We start from the raw sequence: 19,825 nt of genomic DNA, 5'->3' as shown, positions 1-19,825 counted from the left end.
AATACATTTCATTAACGGCACCAAAAGCGTTTTCAAAAACATATAAAAAAAAATTTTTTTTAAACAACAAACGCACAAAAAATTATGTAAAAAGTGTGTTGCATAGCCAAATAAAATATCAATAAACAACACAAGCAATAATTAATATTAAAGAAAAACACAAATAAAAAATAAGACGAGAAAAAAAATAAGAGTGAATTAAACACAGCCACTCCTCACCTCCCACAAAGCAGCGGCGATCTATGGCTTTATTACTACTTGCATAAAGTGAAAAGTGTACTAAAAATATACTAAAACCGAATCAGCACAAATACAGGCGTAGCAGGCATAGCAGGCGAGCGCGCACACACCCGAAAATGGCTCGGAAAGAGCAACCGGCCGCTAATGATATCGAGCAATTTCTACGAGGTAAGTCGTTATGCTTGACTAATTCCGCTGAATATTTCCCCCATATCTATCACTCATGCATTATAGCGGTGTTGTGCGACAAGCTTAACTGTATGTAAATATTTACAAACATTCCGAGAGATATACTACAATGACAATACTAATAGTAAATTCATTGCCAAGTGTTATAACGTTTTCGCACATATGTGCGAGTTCTACTCCACTAAGTGCCGGCCCCAATTTCTATGACTTACGTGGAAAATGCTTACATTGCTTTGTGTCTGTGTGTGTGCAGAACAATTTTCTTGAGCGTGCCAGTTTTTAAGATTTTTTTTCAGAGTATTACACCGGAAGTCATACTTTGCTGACGCTTCTTGTTCCGTTTGAATGAGTTTAAAGCCACACTTATCGTTAATATTCAGGTAGTTGAAACGATTCATTGGCTTTGCATAAGAAAATGTAAAAAATGACAGCGGAATAAGCAAAAGTTAAACTAACGGAAACTTTGGCAATAACTAAAACATACGTTAGGAAAAAACACCCCCAACCTAGAAAGAAAAGCATACAATTCAAATTCTATATTCGAAGAATATAAAAATATATAGAGCAGAGTACAAAAGTTGAACAACAAGCACACTCATTAGCACAAGTTTGTTGAATTTTGTAAGTCTTCGTGGCAGAGTTATTTTCAGAAGGTTTATAATTTTATGGAATATAATTTAGATAACAATTTTTATAACTTCTATTATCTCAACTATAATGCATACTTTAATTAATTTCACAATTTACAAATGAAATCAGCTCCTTCCTTCTCTATAACAATAAATCCTAACGATCCTATCATTGTGTATATCCCATATCTATATACTTATGTATTATCTGTAAAATTTTCTCACATTAGAAAATGCTTCCCTTAACTACTATCGTATTTTATTGCTAAATTTACTTATACTTACAAAAGTAAAAATAGCATAACTCCATAATAATGATTATTAAATATTGGAAACATCTTCACACCAAAAGAGCTCTATATAGTATAATAAGCCTTTTTTTACATGTCTCAATTATTTTATAGAGGTTATTCCGAATGAAAAAAAATCTCACTGCTGCCATTTCGCCAACTGGTAAGTTAGATTATGTTAATCTGGTTGGCCAATGAGCCACGCATAGACCAGTAGTGGTCCTTTGCGATATCAGATAGAATTCTGTTGGAAGGTCCAAGAGGAGTAGTCATCCTTCAGGATGCCTGCGCTTGACGCGAATTTTAACAGACTATTTGGCCACACTATCGATACCATCTCCAGTGTATCATGCCGTGGGGACCCCAGATGCTTACAGCGTAGTCTTACCAATGCGGGACAAGCGTGCAAGAGATACTCCATTGTTTCACTTGTGCCTTACTCTAGACATTTCCTGCAGTCTTCTCGATCTGTCAGCCCCATTCTGCGGGCGTGTGTCGAGACCAGACAGTGACCAGTTAGTATTCTTATCATATTCTTATAGTCTCTTCCATCGATGCCAATAGAAGTTTTTAGTATTTCCGATCTTCCTTTTTGCCATGACTTCTGTAGTTTCGTAACCAGGTAGCTGGTAAGTCATAACAGTTTTATTAGCATAGAACACTGTCACTATACCACACCTCATAGAGCAACCAATAGAGTGTAATCTAACAGATTCGAATCAAACCGTTTTTTTTTTAATTTTCCGCACTTGCTGAAAGCATTTATCATTTAGGGAAATAATTGACGTAAGGCACCAAAATTTGTCTTTATCTGAGAAGCTCATTTTCAATCAGACCCCATTTTCAATCTGAAAAAAATCTGGACTAATAATGCCTTTGGCATTCAAACAACATTAGTGAGTAAATTTTACTTGAATTCAAAAACTCTCTTCATCTTCAGGATTTTCTGTACATCGAATATATAAAGTATGATTTTTTTTTTTTTGGAAAATAACGTTGACCTCAGTTGCACCGAAGCTATAATACTCAACAAATACAAAAGTTACATAAAAGAACTTGATTTTGATAGCGTAGTTTGTATGGGAGTTATATATACGGAGATTGTTACGTTGCCTTTAGCAATCATCCATTCCAAATTTTGTGAAGATATCTTTTGAAATAAAAAAAGTTTTCCCACAAGGACATGATTTTGATTGTTTAATTTGTATGGTTATGGCAAACTTAATACCCCTTGTTCAGTGTATAAAAACGAATTAACTTTCAAAAAATAAACGCCAACTCTCACTCATGGTTCCTCCCAAATCTTACACTCATAACAAACTATGCGGGACATTGTTTTCCACACTATAAGTGTGTATGATATTCAAGGTTCAAGTTTTAATGGTTATCTTTAAAAAACTTGTCAAGGCAAGATCATCATAGTGGCGAGATAATTCAGTTGTGTTCTACAGCAAACAATGACATAAGATAACTTCAAATATCAAATAAGAGTAAACTAAGTATAATAACTTTATTACACGTTGTAAATGTATTAATTTCTCAAAAAATTTTTCCAATCTCACAACCTTTGTTAATTTAATTATAAATAGAGAGAGAGGGGGAGATATGGTCCACACTATTTCCGTTTTCATTACCAAAATTTTAAAATTTATTGAGCTACTAGAGGACCCGTCCACGCTTTACTGTAGCTAATACATAAATGGTACTACTAATATCATCTATATGATTTCTAGTCACCCACCTTTGAAAGATACGTACATATGTATATAAATTTAGCAACTAAGAAACTGTTAGTTATTGAGGTATAGCCTTCTGGGTGAAACAACTTGTGTTCGTTCAAAAGGAAAATCGTATGTTAATGAAAAATACTGTTGAATTTGGGCTCTGCGCCAGAGAAATTAACCGTTGAAAAGAGATTTGATAAGTTGGAAAGAGGCGAAAAGAGCACCGAGGACATTGAAGGCAGTGGACACTCTAAAGAGGCGAAAGCTCTGTGCAAAGTGATTGCCGCTCAAATTCATAATCCACAAAAACAACGAATTGCTGATTCTGAAGAGTGTTTGAGTGATCTTTAAACGTAATAAAACGATTTTTTGCTGGAGTTCAATTGACAGTCAGCCTAGTGGACTGCTCATAATGAACCGGTTCTCAAGTGTGGAAAGACGAAAAAGTCGGCTGGCAAGGTTATGGCATCAGTCTTTTGAGATTCACGTGGTATAATATTCATCGACTGATTACTAAGCCAGTTATGATTCATTGCACTGCGTATCTGGTTACAGTTCTATTCTACCATTTCCGATGTTTAGCAATTGTATTATTTTTAAGGAAGGATCAGTTTGAAATTGTAGGCATATATTTCATCGTTTCCGTTTAAATATTGCACTGCTCTGTCCAATGCTTCGAAAATAATTCTGTATATCTCAAATTATAATAGATCTTTTTATCAACACTGCAGTTATTCCGATATTTTTTTTATATAAAATGTCGCTTTTGATTTGTTATGAATGCGTTGGCGTCCTTGCCATTTTGAGTTGTATGTATATAAAAAATAGCTGACTAAGCTACCTCCCCACTAATATTCAGCCAAAGCGGTGCAGCCGTTCTTGAGTTATAATAATAAAGTTACTAACACGACTTTCTTTCATATATGTACAGTCAAACCTGAATAAGAGTTCAAGGGAGCACAATCTCATTATCGCTTATAGAGGTTTCTCACTAACCCGATTTTTTCGCTAATGGGTACATGGGTAGCGTTTTTCTCTTGTAGAGGTACGCAGCAATAAAAAATCACAACAAGTACGAATGTAGTAAATATTTAATATGATAAAATTATGTGCAAAATATGCACATCACATACTATGTACATATATATTTTAATAGTGTGTATATGTGTTATGTATGTATGTATTTTTATTGTAGCTATTGTTGCTCCCAAATAATATACATAAACAAATAAAGCTCGACTATCGCTTATAGAGGTACTCGTATAGGTAAGTAGCAGTCTCACGAAGGTCTATGAGGAAAAAACGACACTCTCTTACAGTGGTTTCTGTTTCTCGCTAATAGAGGTTTTGGGATCTTAAAATGACGGTTCCTGGCTATTACACTCATAGAGTTTTCTCACTTTTCCAAGATCCAAGAAAACTTGTTGGTTTGAATTGTAATGGAAACTTTCTCCGGATCTATTTCTTAGAAAAGACTTTATAAAAGTGATTCAGTATAATTAGAGTAACAGGAGCCACTGTAGGGCCACATAGGGCCACTATACTTTGAAATTTACTCCTAACGCTAGTTTCGACCATAACAGGAAATAAGGTTAGAACTCTTAGTAGCAATCATTTTTAAGGTCAAAAACCCGATGGCAACTTATACGAGATATTTGTCCGCGCAACTCTTTCATGCCGTCTCAGTTATTATGATGGTATTTTCTGATGTTGAAAGTAAACTGCAAAGCTAAATGTTGTCCGTTAAATATAGACTATTGTTAGACATTTTGTTTTTATATAATTTTACCTGGGTCCCGCCAGAATTTCCAACGCACCGGCAGCCGAAAATAATGCTAATTAAATTTTCTTGAACTTAAACTTTCTTTGCATACATAAATACATACATATGTATGTACATATGACTTAAGTATATGTACATGTGTATGCATGTACAATATGCTCCAAAACTTACACGTTTTCGCAAAATTATGAAAATATGTGGCGCGAAGCCACAAATCACCGGACGCTTGTTTGTTGCAAATTACCTGGCAACCTACTTATTGCAGAACAAGACTTTCTACATCAGTTCACACACTTTGCTATGGACAATATTAAAACTCCAACACTGACTTACCTAATTATACATACAAATATTATAAGTATTGTTAGCAGGTTTTATAAATACCCCAAAATTGTATAAAATGCTATAATATTAGACACGCCTCTTCGGCGTCAGCTAAATTGAGACCTCGGAATATTGAAAAGAACCTTTACTCACATGCAAATACAAAGTCAGTAGATCTGTTTGCTTCTAACTAGCCGCTCGCACTGACTTACTTAGTAAGCTAATAAACTTCTTGTAATTTGGTTTGACTCACTTAAACACATACATAAATACATATATATGCTACAAGATATATATGCACATATGTATATACAGGTAACTTGCTGCAATTGTTGACTTCCTCAGGTTTTCAACTTGTTTGTTGTTTGTTTAGTGCCTCGCAGTAGTCGCTATTTTATTTTGTGTGATTTTTTCTTTAAATTTTTATTTTATTTTTGCCACAACAGCTCGATTTGTAACAGCGCTTGCGGTTTCTGTCTTCTCAGCTTTATTCTTTTTGTTATTTTCTTTGCTTTTGTAATACATTATTCATTCGCGCGTTTCATTTTTGTGGCTGCAAATGTTACAGTTGTTGTTGTTGTCTTGTTGCGCCGTTGTGTATTGTCTTTGGTCTGAGGTTAATAGTTAGTAGTGCGCCGCTATAATATATTTTTAATGCTTTTTTTATTTTCATAATTTTTCAGTTTTTCTTTGGTTAAACGCTGTTACCGTTATTCTGCCGGCTTTTACTTTTCATGTCGCAACATTAACACATTCGCAATTTTTATGAATTCATCATCGTTTAGCAGCTCGCCAGGTTTTTATTATGCTTTTTACAAAGTCATTTAAATTTCAGAGCACAATCGTTGACTGAGGGGTTCATAATATTGGCTAACATACTATATACATACCGACACAGAGATGCATGTACATATATGTATGTTTATATGCTTACACATAGTACATACTCGTATACATATATCGGGTGATTTTTTAAGAGCTTGATAACTTTTTTTTAAAAAAAAACGCATAAAATTTGCAAAATCTCATCGGTTCTTTATTTGAAACGTTAGATTGGTTCATGACATTTACTTTTTGAAGATAATTTCATTTAAATGTTGACCGCGGCTGCGTCTTAGGTGGTCCATTCGAAAGTCCAATTTTGGGCAACTTTTTCGAGCATTTCGGCCGGAATAGCCCGAATTTCTTCGGAAATGTTGTTCTTAAAGCTGGAATAGTTGCTGGCTTATTTCTGTAGACTTTAGACTTGACGTAGCCCACAAAAAAATAGTCTAAAGGCGTTAAATCGCATGATCTTGGTGGCCAACTGCCCATGCATCCCGAAAAATGCACTGTTTGGTGGTTTGTACGCTGGTGGAATCATTGGACCGTATTTTTCAAAGATGCTGTTGGACGCAACGTTACGGTGAATGGCGATCGCTATCGTTCGATGCTAACAAACTTTTTGTTGCCAAAAATGGAAGAACTGAACTTGGTTGACATGTGGTTTCAACAAGATGGCGCTACATGCCACACAGCTCGCGATTCTATGGCCATTTTGAGGGAAAACTTCGGAGAACAATTCATCTCAAGAAATGGACCCGTAAGTTGGCCACCAAGATCATGCGATTTAACGCCTTTAGACTATTTTTTGTGGGGCTACGTCAAGTCTAAAGTCTACAGAAATAAGCCAGCAACTATTCCAGCTTTGGAAGACAACATTTCCGAAGAAATTCGAACTATTCCGGCCGAAATGCTCGAAAAAGTTGCCCAAAATTGGACTTTCCGAATGGACCACCTAAGACGCAGCCGCGGTCAACATTTAAATGAAATTATCTTCAAAAAGTAAACGTCATGAACCAATCTAACGTTTCAAATAAAGAACCGATGAGATTTTGCAAATTTTATGCGTTTTTTTTTTAAAAAAAGTTATCAAGCTCTTAAAAAATCACCCGATATTTAAGTACAGTTTAATAGTCACAGTGGTCGAGGGCCTCATTAAACTCTTTCACTTGGCTTTGGTTAATCATTGAATTAGTCTGTTGGTGGAGTTTGCCAGGGCATACTACATGAGTAAAGGGTGATTCGTTTTGAGGTTCCTTATATTTTTAAAGAAAAAAAATATAATGGGAATGTTTATTATTATTCGAAAGAACGTTCTTTGGCATTTGTTTTTTTTTTTTTTTTTTTTTTTTTGTTTTTTGAATGTTGGCAACGACTACCGTCTGAGATATTCCATTCTTTCAGTCCAATTTTCGATGACTCATTGAGCATTTTGACTGGTAACTGGCACATGACACGCGTGATGTTTTGCTCCAAGATCGGAATCGAAGCGGGATTGTCCGTACAGACTTTCAATTTTACATATCCCCACAGGAAATAGACCAGAACGTGAAATTATCTGCTCACCAAAGTATTCTCTCAAAGAATCAATTAATTGATGCGATTTTGAAACCAAATATCGCCAAGATCACGAGCTTCATTTTCAGGCATCAAATAGTCGGTTATCGTGGCGTTATAACGGTCGCTATTGACGGTTACGTTCTCAAAAAGAAGAAAAATGGACCGATGATTCCACTGGCTCACAAACCACACCAAAAGGTTTTTTTTTTACTGAAGGAAATGACAGCTCTTGAATCTCTTCAGGTTGCTCTTCGTCCCAAATGCGGAAATTTTGCTTGTTTACATACCCATTGAGCCAAAAATGGGACCGGTCGAATATTATCCAATAATAAATGCTGAAATACTGAACAAAAAATAGTATGACAGCATGAAACAACTCGCGCGTGATCTGTCAAAAAAAGGCTATCGGAAAAAGTATCTCTACTTGGATCACCCGTTATATGGGAGAAATTTCGAAAAGTGTGTACATATTTTTATAAGAAAAACTGAAAAAAATCTAATAAATTTAAGGGTAAGGTAATTCATATTACAACAATCACGATTTTACTTTATTTTGTAACTTTAATTTCATTTTAATAGCTCAAATTTATTTTCTACAAACATACCTAGCTACAATATATACATACACACACACACCTTTCATTAAACTAACGTTATTTGACTTTTGCTCCAAAAAAGCTTAGTTCGTTTGACAGTTTATGCTGCTGCTTAGCTGGGACCAAGGGGTTAGTTGCTCAACTGTTTTCCAAAAACAAAAAACAAATCTCATTACATCATTAACTTGCGCTTTAGCGCTTTTAATTGCGATTTATAGTTCCGCTCACAATTACTTCGTTTATTAGGGTGCATGTGGCTCTAAATCGCTTTCCGCTGAGATTGTTTTCGCCCGCTTTAACTAAAATGATATACTGCTTATCTTTGTCTCTATTATCTTTATTGTAAATTAACGGTATGTGAACGGCGGCAAGAAAAATATTTTTTTACAAGCAGCAAGTTGACCGTTTGTAATGCTCAGGGCTGGTGAGTCACACTAAAAGCTAGACTTGAAGATCAAACATAGTCAAAGTACTGCTTCATAATTAGGTTGTTCCGTTAATACAACTCTTGCATACCGTTATGATTTACCTGTAAGGGCACACCAAGTGTGATTCTAGAGAGTTTTTTATAATGAAAACTTCTGCTTGCAACGTTTTAGACTTTTGAGGATATATGTATGTACATATGTATTTACAGGTATACATAACACTGGTCTACAGTGATATTGTTGCCCTAGATACCTAGTAAGATTGATTTTGGATATATTTGTGCCCACATTTCATGAAATTATCAATTGTTTTGTAAAATTTTACTGAAATCTTTGTAATGCCAGTTTTGTTTTAAAAAATAAGGAAGTTAACGATATAAACATAGTGACAAATGTCGAAAATATACATACATACATATGCTATATTTCAATGCAACGCCTTTTATGACCTTTTCTTTTAGAATTTTCCAATCGACTTTTTTTTTTCTTTTCAAGAAGTAATCCGCCGTCAGATGACGATCCAATCAACATTGATACCTCTCTTCCATCACATTTAGATCCTGGTTGAACCGCTCTCCCTGTTGCTCACCATAATATCCCAAATAATTCGAAAATTCATCCAGTTTGTTACGGAAATAGTCTGTCTAAGTTTATGCTCAAATGTGTCTAAGTTGATACTCAAATGTGCTCCTGGAGTCTGTTTGTCAGCAGATTTTGTGCAATTTCTTCATAATTTCTTTAATTGCCGCATTTGATAACCAACAAATACTCCACCTTTCAACTTTTCCACAATGAATTCGGAAATTTTTTGCCAATGTCACCAAAACAATATCCTATCCTGTGACAATTTTTTTTTTTATTTTTCCTAACTTGATCACGTATTTAGTGACTGAGTTCATTTTGAGAAACCTTTAAAACTTTCTACAAAATTTTCCGCACATTTTCGGTAAGGAGCCTGAGATTAAGGATCACGTGATGATGAACCCTAACGACTGGAAACTAAATTTTTATTACCAACAAACCGATATTTATTAAAATATGTTATATGTAATTATCTTATAAACAAGAGCACATTCAATGTTTTCATGAAGAAGATCGTAAACAGGGCAAACAGGGCACTTTAAAGCATCAAAATTTGCTAAAATATCAAAATAACCAAAAAAAATTGTTTTTGTAAAGCTGTCTAATTAATGAGTATACAAAAAAAAAACAAAATTCTAAAACAAAAAATATAATTTTTAACCCTAGTTACTAAGTAAACTGCTACAATGGATACCGCGTTCACTGTTCCTCACTTTTTGGCGCAAATCGGAAATTCCAAGTGTAGCCAGATCCTTCTCCACCTGGTCTTTCGAACGGAGTGGAGGTCTTCCTCATACTCTGCTTCCCCTGATGGGTATTGTGTCGAATACTTTCAGGGCTGGGCTGTTTTCATTCATTCGAAGGATTTGACCTAGCCAGCTGAACTATGGCAATGCCCGAGGATTGTTAAAAAAATTTCGATTTAACAAAATAGCAGACTTTAAAAAGTAATTTAGAATTTGGCTGAAAAGTTAGATGCTTTTTGGTGCGCCAATATTCGATTTTTCATATAATGCAAAGACTGCAAGTTCATTGTTCAGAGATATGTATATATCCAAAACAAGCAGAAACAATTAAGGAAGGCTAAGTTCGGGTGTAACCGAACATTTTATACTCTTACAACTTGTAAGATTTCAATACTAGACCTCACAGATTGACCGATATGTTCGGTACAAATTAGCCATATAAGGCTTTCAACATAGCGGTTGTAACTCGAAAACAACATTTGCCAGCTACAAATCTTTTCGGCACTGGTTAAATTGGTCTATAACTCCGCCCATTTCCGATATAACAGTTATGTTGAAAACTGCTGCAAGATAAAAAGCAATAACCCAATAAATGCGTCAGAGATCTGAAATTTTACACCTAACATGGCACAAAAGGGGCTTCTCAGGAACCGATATCAAAATTGGACGAAGAGTTTGGCACCACCCAGCTTTAATAAATGGTCCGGTAGTATGAAGTACTAAAGTGGTTAGTGTGAAGTACTAACTTGGGGTAGCACCAAGAACTTTGATTGTATCCTTAACCGATTTTACTTTGTGAGCAGGTGAATTGGCGTGTAACCAAATTACTTTGCCGTGTCATCTGGACCATTTTGGTCGTTTTTCGATCAATGCATGGTTCAAATTGGCCATTTGTTGTCTGTAGCGATTAGTATGAACAGTTTCACCAGATAGAAGCTCATGATATACCACACCCTGATCCTACCAAACACTGAGCATTGTCCCCTTAACCCAAGATTTGCTTCTAAATTAGCATGATCACCATATATTCCATGCGACTCTACAGCACTTTTCTTGAAATGAAAATAAAAAATTAAATCTGCAGTTTAGTAAATTACAAAAATTTCGATTTCCAACAAATTTCAGATGTACGCGAACATTTCCGCGCCTCACTCGAGACATCCGACTATGAGAATACCTCGAATATGTTTCATGTAACTGAGGCAGATGCGACGCTCAAACTCTTGATACGCTGTGAGATGCTCCTAGCGAACTACGCGCTGAAAGATGCCAATGCAACAACGCTCAATAACAATAAGTCCATTATTGTCAATGGTAAAATGGAGTCAAACGAAGTTTATGATGGAATCAATGGAGCTAATAGGGTCAATGACCCGTCAATGCAAGCGCACACAAGACACACAACAGCGAGCAAGCAAGACAATAATGCAACAAAGAACATTACGAAGCAGACAGAGCGATCGCATGAAGACGCATCCTACTTGGATATGAGCGGAGGCGGTGGCGGCAGAACGAGTGGCAAAAAATGTAAGTACTAAATGCTTGACCTCTGGGCGCTGCCCACCACTACAAATACAATACAAACAGCCATGAGTTAATTAATGTAAAATAGCATTCAATTAAAACTTAATTTCATTTTTTCTTTTCAATTGCATATTTTAGCAAACAGTTGGTATGATGAGTGGAATAGTGACATGAAAAGCGATAAAACGTTTCGTTGTTCGGGGCGAGTTGGCAACAAAACCAACAGTAAAGCGTACAGTGATGAGGATGTTGACGTAGATGAGGAGGATAGCGATGCGAATGAAGATGATAACAGCTCCCAAAACTACGATATATGCCAAGTTTCCAGCCATGACAGAGACGAAATGCAAAAGGCAATAACACCAGAGCTCGAACCCATGCAGGCCATTGATTGTCCATATATGGATTTACCAGCCGGACATCTTTCCATTCAGCACGCCACCAAATTTGGACAGTTGCAACGCGTCGAGAAACGTCTGTTCTTCGATCAGTGTAAAAAATACTACTGCGGTGTGCTTGACGATTGGCTGCTGTGCTATGCCGACGGACCCACGTCAGCACATCCAACGATAACATTGTATTTAAAGCACAACGGCGTCGAAATCGAACACTATGGCGAGGGCAAGCGACGTGAAGTGTGTTTTCAAATTACAACAGCCGATCCCAATAAGAAATTTCTCTTCCAAGCCAATAGTGAGGTGGATGCCAAAGAATGGATTATCGCCGTCGAAGCGGCCATACGTGGAGACACATCGCCGGCCAGTTTGATAAGGAATACAAGAAAACTGCCAACACCGCCTATGGCCAAGAAAATGACATTTATGAGTCACATAAACAATGCGCCAACGCACGATTGCATTTACGAAGAACCCTCACCGCTCTTTCAAACAGAAAAAACATCGAACAAGCCTAAACCTAATTTACCAAGCAAGAAGGATGCAACAGCCACAGTTGACTTGATCAATGAACTGGAATACGACATACCCAAATATCCACCGCAACCTGTTAAATCGGCTGACACAAGTCAATCGGAGTTGGAAACCGCCGAACTATTGAATTTAAACGAAAACAGCGTACCCAACACCGAGAAACTCGAGTTTCAATCAATTGTCAAGGATGTGCATAGCAAGTTGTCTAGTCAGCTGTCCGGAGGTCCAACGCCGGAACGCTTAAAAAAGGCGCTCATAAAAACTTATTCCGGCAGCAGTGCCAGCGATGTGGAAGCTTTGGCGTTAACACCAACCTCACCGAACACAGTGAAGGAGAACAAGAAACAACGCAAGTCCACTACACCAAATGCCAGTCCACAGAAGAGTAACAACAGCGTGCATGGCAGTCCGAGCAACAACAACAACAGCAGCAACAACACAGTTAGTGTTAACGATCGTGTGGGTGTGAAATGCTTTGATAAATGGTTTTTCAATCGCATGAACAAGACAACATCTTCGGGTCGCAGCACAAGCTCGTCGAGTTCGGCGCCATCCTCGCCGGCCAAGTGTAAACAAAGTGAAAAGGAAAATCTACTACAAAGCCTCGATTCGCATGATGCTGTCGATGGTGGTGGTGGTGGTGGTGGCAATGATGGCTTACACACTAATAGCAGTAATCCCTCATCACCGATACTGAAGAGCACCTTTTCGAGTTGCAGCGCCGGTGTCGACAGCACCATGAAGAGCAAAGTCGATCTGATAATCAAAGAGTTTGAGACGAGCGCACACATGGGCATGCTCACAATGGAGACGTTGGCGGGCAGTGCTGTGGCCTCACTGAGTTCCTTCTGCGACAAAGATTGTAATAATTATGAGCCCATAATGACTGTGACAACGCCACCGAGCAGTTTCTTAAAGAAAATATAGCACAGCGTTGCCAGTATTAAATCGAAAAAAAACGTTACCGTGTAAGAGCGACGCTAGTTGGTGCATCGTGTGATAGGCACTCAAATAATTAATGACTCTCTTTTGATAATATTTAGTTATGTAAGCGCTCTTGTAAAAGTTTCAAGCGTAAAAGTATTCATTATTTTATTAAAGAACTGTTTGGAATAAATAATTTTTGTTAGTATTAATATAAAACTCCTTGGTGTTTCCTTTAACCATTGATGGTCTAAGTTTGCCTCTAAAATAAATTATTGGATTGCATGTATGACTGATTTTGATTTTAGACCAACACAATATAAAGAACTAATAGTGGCTTTTGTATTTTGAAGTTTTTAAACCGATTATACATATTTTTGAATTCAAAATTATTAAAAAAAACGTTTCTGGTTTTATTAAGCTTTAGGCCAATCTAAAATTTTCAAAAAGTTTAATTTTTTTTGCCTTAAAGTACACTTAAGAGTCCTTAGACCATTATTAAATTGACAGAATAGTGAACAAAACTCCCAAACCCTACGCTGTAGTACCGAAGCTTCCCGCACAGTCAGCATATGACTCTGAACTTTTTAAATCAGGCTACAATGGTACACGGAACCATCGAACGTATCAATTTTAAAGTTAATTTGTAGTCTCAAAGCAACATTATCTAGTAAACGATTTTTTTGTTATTAAGATAACTTGTTATACCTTTAACAGGATATTTTAAGTTTGCCCAGATCCCATAAATAATATACATATGTACTATATCCATAAATGACCAGCGTGATGAGCTGAGCCGGTTAAGCCACGTCCATGTCTTTATTCGTCTTTATATACGAGAACTAGTTCCACAGATTTTGAGAGATCGATCAGAAACTTTGGACATATCTTTTTCTCCTCAAGAAGCTGCCCATTTGTTGAAACCGCCGATAAACGAATACTTTAGGATATAGCTGATCGATCAAACTCAAGTCTCTGTATAGAAAATATTTGATTTGACAAAGTACTTTCCTGACATGGAAACCCCAGAGGCTTAACGCAGTTAAGTTAGCAATTAATGAGTACCCCATATAGCTGGAAAAAGTTTTGGATAGCCAACTGATGTCGAAACTCAATGGAGTGATAAAATCCAATGGTGCCCTATAGATATGAAAGAAGATGCTTAAAGTAATCATGCAATGGCGTTACACATCGGCAGCAAAGCCAATCTTGTTGTACGGTGCTGGTGGACCGCTGTCAACAAAATCCTTTAGAGAAAATCGCTGGAGTGGATACAGCGACTCGCTTTTCTCCGCTTAAAGAGAGCGCTAAAAACCACTCTAACGGATTTACTGGGAAAGCTACTCAACCTACCACCAATCAGCATTGCAGTGGAAAGCTCTGCAGCCAATCCAGTTGCAGGATTGGTGGCGTTATGTAAATTCTCCGAAACGATCTTCTAGCATAGCTCAATAAGTGGGGGTTGGTGTATAAAATAGATACCCTCAGGTTTCAAGTCTCACTAATAGACTAAGCTGGCGCAGGAGCACGTGACTCGCCTGCGGAACTTATTACGTTTATACAGACGGATAAAAATGGCTAATGGTGTGTCGATTGCTCGGAGCGAGATCTCAGACGATCCTTTAGGCTTCCGAAATACTGCAGTATCTTCCAAGCGGAAGTCTTTGAGATCAGGGATAGCTGCAATAGCTAACAACGTAGGAAACAAACATAAAGAAGATTTTTGTTTTATCAAAATTCGATAGCCAGGCGGCTAGACCAGGCGGCAATTAAAACAGGGATTGTCCTTAGAAGCAGATAGGAAGTAGATATATGTAGGCCATAAGGGATTTCCGGGAAAAGAAATACTTGATTAGATTACTAACGTGGCATACGTTTGCCTCTTGAAACAAATCACTAAAAACAATTTGCAATGAAATTTCCAAAAGGGCTGACAGACAGATTACTGCGAGATGGAATGACTTATGGACATGCAAAACCTCCAAGTCATGTGCAAGAGACTCGAAGGAAAACATGTATGCTTTTTACTCACACGGTCTGTAAGGAACTGCACTTACTACTATCGCATACGAGCAGTATGGTAATAAGTAAATAAGTGACGATGATACTTGCGAAAGTGCATGGAGGTAAGACGCTAGAACACCTCTTATACTTCTGTCCAGCATTATCTAGAACTCATCTTAGATATCTACGAGTTTCGTATTTCAAGTGACTAGATGAAGTATCAAAAGTCGCTCTTAAAGTTCGCAAAAACCGAATGTCAACTCTGAACGAATTAATGGAATTCGAAATATCGAGTCACCCATTTCATCGTAGCAAAGCTACGAATACGAATGTCCGCTACGAATACACATAATTTGCTTTCACTGAATTCATGTGAATTCGAAACTTTTGTTATCAGACTTAATTTTGACATTTCGAAATAAGCTGGTTAGAACAAAAAATTTACGAAATGTTTTATTAACAACTGAGAAATCTGCTGAGGGCTTAAGACTGACTGAAAATCGACGATTAACAGTAATGCTTTCCAACAACCAGGATGACATGAAACGTATTATTACTGGCAATGAGTATTGGATCTATGCTTACGACTCGGAAACAGGTTAACAATCGACTGAATATCGTGGCAAAGGTAAGAAGAAGCCGAAAACTCAACGTCAAAGCAGCTCACAAATCAAGGTTACGTTGATTTTTCTTCGATTATCGAGGTGTAGTGCATTGCGAATTCCTTCCGACCGTCCAAACTGTCAACAAGGAATACTATTTGAGTGTTGTGCGTCGTTTGTGAGAAGCTATCCGTAAAATGTGGCCAGAGTTATGGGCCGAAAACTCTTGGTTTTTGCACGACAATAATGCACCGTCGCATAATGCATTGATTCTTCGTGAGTTTTTCGCCAAATTTTCAATCAATATCGAGCCGCAACCACCATAGTCGCCGGATTTAGCTCCGTGTGACTTGTGGCCACTCAGAAAACTCAAACAACCGCTCCGTGGAAGCCATTTTGAGTCAATTGAAGACATTAACACTAATCATTCCAAACCTTAATATATACCTATTTCTACCATAGCGGGTCAAATGACCCGACTATATGTTTCATGCTTGAATGTATGAAATATGGATGTTAGGAAGGAAATAAAAATATAAATACAATTTATTATAATTAAACAAAATAGTGTGTTGAGCATTTCTATTATAAAAGCAAAAAATAAAAATTTTTAATGAGGGCCTATATTCATCTTTTCCAAGATATGGAAGTGCATTTATGACGTATTTGCTATCGACGTCCGATGCTAACCAAAATTTGATTCCAAATTTATCCGGCTTCTTAGGCATGTATTGCGTAAATCTACATCGTACTTTAGTCGGAAATAGCTGTTCGTCTATAGTAATATTTTCACCCGGTTTGTAACAGTTTTGGCTGTTCTCAATGAAAATATCCCAAATTGCAGATACCAAAGCGAATTTATCTGTGTTCAAACGTTGGATCCGCTCACTTTTTTTTATCAAAACGAATAAATCTAAGAATTTAGGTAAAATTATTTTTGCTCATAGTTTCAGAAAAAAATTAGGCCCCCATATGTTATTCCACAAAAAGGAAATATTCAAATTATTTGCTCCATATGCAGCTCGAGCATACAAAATTCCAATAAATGCATCTAATTTTTTTTAGATAAACTCCAATCGGAACCAAACACTCTCTTTGCTTCTTTTATTGTGCATGTTCTTATATGGTTCATAATACGGTTGTCAATTATCAATGAAAATGCAGTACTAACTTTACCTTTCATTATATGGCGTTTTGCATATCCAGTTGGGCTTACTTTTTGCCTGAAAATGTTATGAAGTGGTGGTCTTCCAGGTGTGCCACTTATTTGTATTTCTTCCCAAACAGATCCATCAATTGCAATATTTTGTTCATTTATTTCTACTTCACTTTCTTCCGAACTTGAGAGTAATCTCATTCTTTTTCGGCCACTACATACATACATTCACAATATTTTCCTCTTCATCGTCAGTATCTGTAGAATCAAACTCATTTTTATTTGCAACCAATATATCTTAATTTTCAGAAAATTCATCTAATTTCTGAAAACTCTTCGCCAATATTATTTATATCTTCTAAGAACTTGTACTGTCTTGTTTGCTTCGACATTTTTCTGTGTAAAAAATGATCTGTATTACTATAGCTATCAAAATAAAATATAAGCTAGGTACTTACCAAGACTTTCAAGTTTTCCACTTTTTCTTACACTAAAAAGCTATTTTCAATTTAAAATTTGATATTTTCTTGAAATTATTCTGAGCTATTTTCGTTGAACTACTTTACGCAACAGTCTTTGGAATAATGTGCAACTTACTGACTACAAATATGACCCGATAATCTCATAACACAGAAAAATTCTCTCCGGGTCAAATGACCCGTTGTGGTAGATATCGGTATACAACAAGGATTACTCAGAACAAACAAGAAAAAAAACAACAAAACAAAAATACTTTTATAACTGTACATTAATTACTTAGAAAAAGTCATGATGTCAAATGTGCAATAGCAATAAAATTATACTTGCATTTTCAATGCAAAAGTTCAAAATGGGTCATTTGACCCGTTATGGTATGTTTAGTGTTAAATCACTACGCGCCTTGAAGGCTATTCCGAAAATTGGCTTTAGCAACTGTTTCGATGATTGGAAAAAGGTGTGGCACTGGTGTATTGGGGTCAGCGATGATTACTATGAGGAAAACAACGTAGGTTTTAGAAATAAATTAAGAATTTTAAAATTACGAGCAAAGTCTTGTCTCATAGTAGTATTAATCTCCCTTCATTCTACAAAAACACCACCGTACTTAATTATTTTCAATATTTTCGCACATTTATTTCAGATAACATTTATATGATTGTAAATATATATTTATATATATATGTGTGTAAAAATCGTATGTATATTAACATAATACATTTATAAGTGTATATTGTGAATTTATTGTATGCATTATTGTGTTGTTTATTCAACTATCGCAGCAAAACAGAGTTTCCTTTGAAGGCCAGAATACCAAACAAAAATGATCAGACATACGGCCAAAAAGCGCAATACTTTGGTGTAAAATAGATATATAGTATTCATGAAACGTTATTTAAATGTTTTCTTTTTTTTATTATGTATGCCTTCGGAAATCGATCAAAGGTGCCATGGAAAAAGGCTCACTCTTTTCATGCTACATATGTGACACTTTCAGTTTCCTTCTCACTATGATTGCTAACAATTATAAAAAAGTTCAACGTAAAAATGTAACTACAACAACAATAATATCGTTTGTATTTATTCATTCATTTTTAGTAACAAAACTATGTATGTGATTTATGCTAACTATTTCATTGAATATATGTATGTACTATGTATATATGTATTTAGGTACATTATATATTTTTGTGAAGTATTCAGTATGTATAAAAAAGTAATAGTAGTAATTCAGAGGAAAATTATTGTTTGCTTTCTTGCTTTAGCAGTAACAACGAGGTAGTCTCGTGATGTAAAACGATAAAAGACGGAAAACATTTCATTAAGGTTCGGTACAAACGACTCCCCTACAAAAAAAATACCCGGCGCTGTGGTGGCGTACAAGTGTACGAAAGAGCGTGTACAATATTATACGAACAGTATCGGAATATAAGAAAATTTTTTTACAAAATTAAAAGAAATAAAAATATTTAAAAAAAATTTCAAAATATAAAACTAAAGAAAATAAATTTCAAAAGATATAATCAAAGAAATGCGTATCCACGTTAGAAAAGCTTATAAGTTAGTGATTAAAAGTACATAGTGCTTGATTTTTATAAAACAGCAATATGCTTATCTTTAGTATTTTAAAATATCAATTCTCATAATTCTGTGTATTTTTATTTCTGCTTGTTTTAATAAAAATTTTTCGGTGCGCACTCAATCGATGTTGAATTTCTGTCGTTTGTGTTGCGTTTGCAGCTTAAAAGCGCTTCAGCTTGCTTATGTAGCTTGCAGCCAATTAATTTTGAAACATTTATGTTGTGAGTATGGTGATGACGATGAGCATCTAAGGCTGCCGCACATAACGCATATTAAGCGGAAGAAAAGGTTACACTTTCTTGTGTTGAGATTCCAGTATTTCAATTAAATGATCACGACGTTTTGAATCCTTTATGGTGATTTGTTTGCGAACCACTTCGTTAGTTGAAAACATGCCCATTACTTTTTTGTTTTGTTTTTTCAGTCTGATTTCCAGTCCCTTGTCTGTGGGCGTAAAGACGTCGATGTTTTCAAGGCGGTATTTCCATTGGACCTGGAAGTGAAAGCGAAGGAATATAAATGAGGATTTTAAAAAATAATAACAAACAAAAAAACTGTTAAAGAGTATATAAAGGTATGTATCTCAGAGAGTAGAGATTGTGGCGTAGCCTTGGATAATAATGTCGATCTGAAAAATTTAATCGGAGGTTGTGGCGTTGCCTTGGATAATATTTCATGCCAAAATTTCTTGAAGATATATTGTCAAATGAAAAAG

At 36.0% G+C, this 19,825-nt stretch overlaps 2 protein-coding genes across 3 annotated transcripts in view; one reads left to right on the top strand and one right to left on the bottom strand.

The window, feature by feature from the left end:
- The first annotated feature begins 109 nt into the window (after window positions 1–109).
- LOC120771275 lies at window positions 110–13,497 on the top strand. Its single transcript, XM_040099200.1, has 3 exons — window positions 110–408; window positions 11,039–11,440; window positions 11,576–13,497. The coding sequence occupies exons 1-3, from the start codon at window positions 357–359 to the stop codon at window positions 13,291–13,293; spliced, it is 2,172 nt and encodes a 723-aa protein (XP_039955134.1). The 5' UTR covers window positions 110–356; the 3' UTR covers window positions 13,294–13,497.
- Window positions 13,498–18,714: 5,217 nt separating this feature from the next.
- Window positions 18,715–19,825, bottom strand: part of LOC120773018 (vacuolar protein sorting-associated protein 13) — a 71,604-nt gene continuing 70,493 nt past the window's right edge. The window contains exon 35 of one of the 2 annotated variants that reach the window (XM_040101947.1): window positions 18,715–19,603. In XM_040101947.1, the coding sequence (XP_039957881.1) occupies window positions 19,400–19,603 (204 nt within the window). In that variant the 3' untranslated portion in view covers window positions 18,715–19,399. The remainder of the gene's footprint in view (window positions 19,604–19,825) is intronic. The other variant, XM_040101946.1, reaches the window with a different exon arrangement.

Source organism: Bactrocera tryoni, chromosome 3, assembly GCF_016617805.1.
Source record: "Bactrocera tryoni isolate S06 chromosome 3, CSIRO_BtryS06_freeze2, whole genome shotgun sequence".
Lineage (NCBI taxonomy): Eukaryota > Metazoa > Arthropoda > Insecta > Diptera > Tephritidae > Bactrocera > Bactrocera tryoni.
This window is presented reverse-complemented; position numbering and strand designations above follow the sequence as displayed.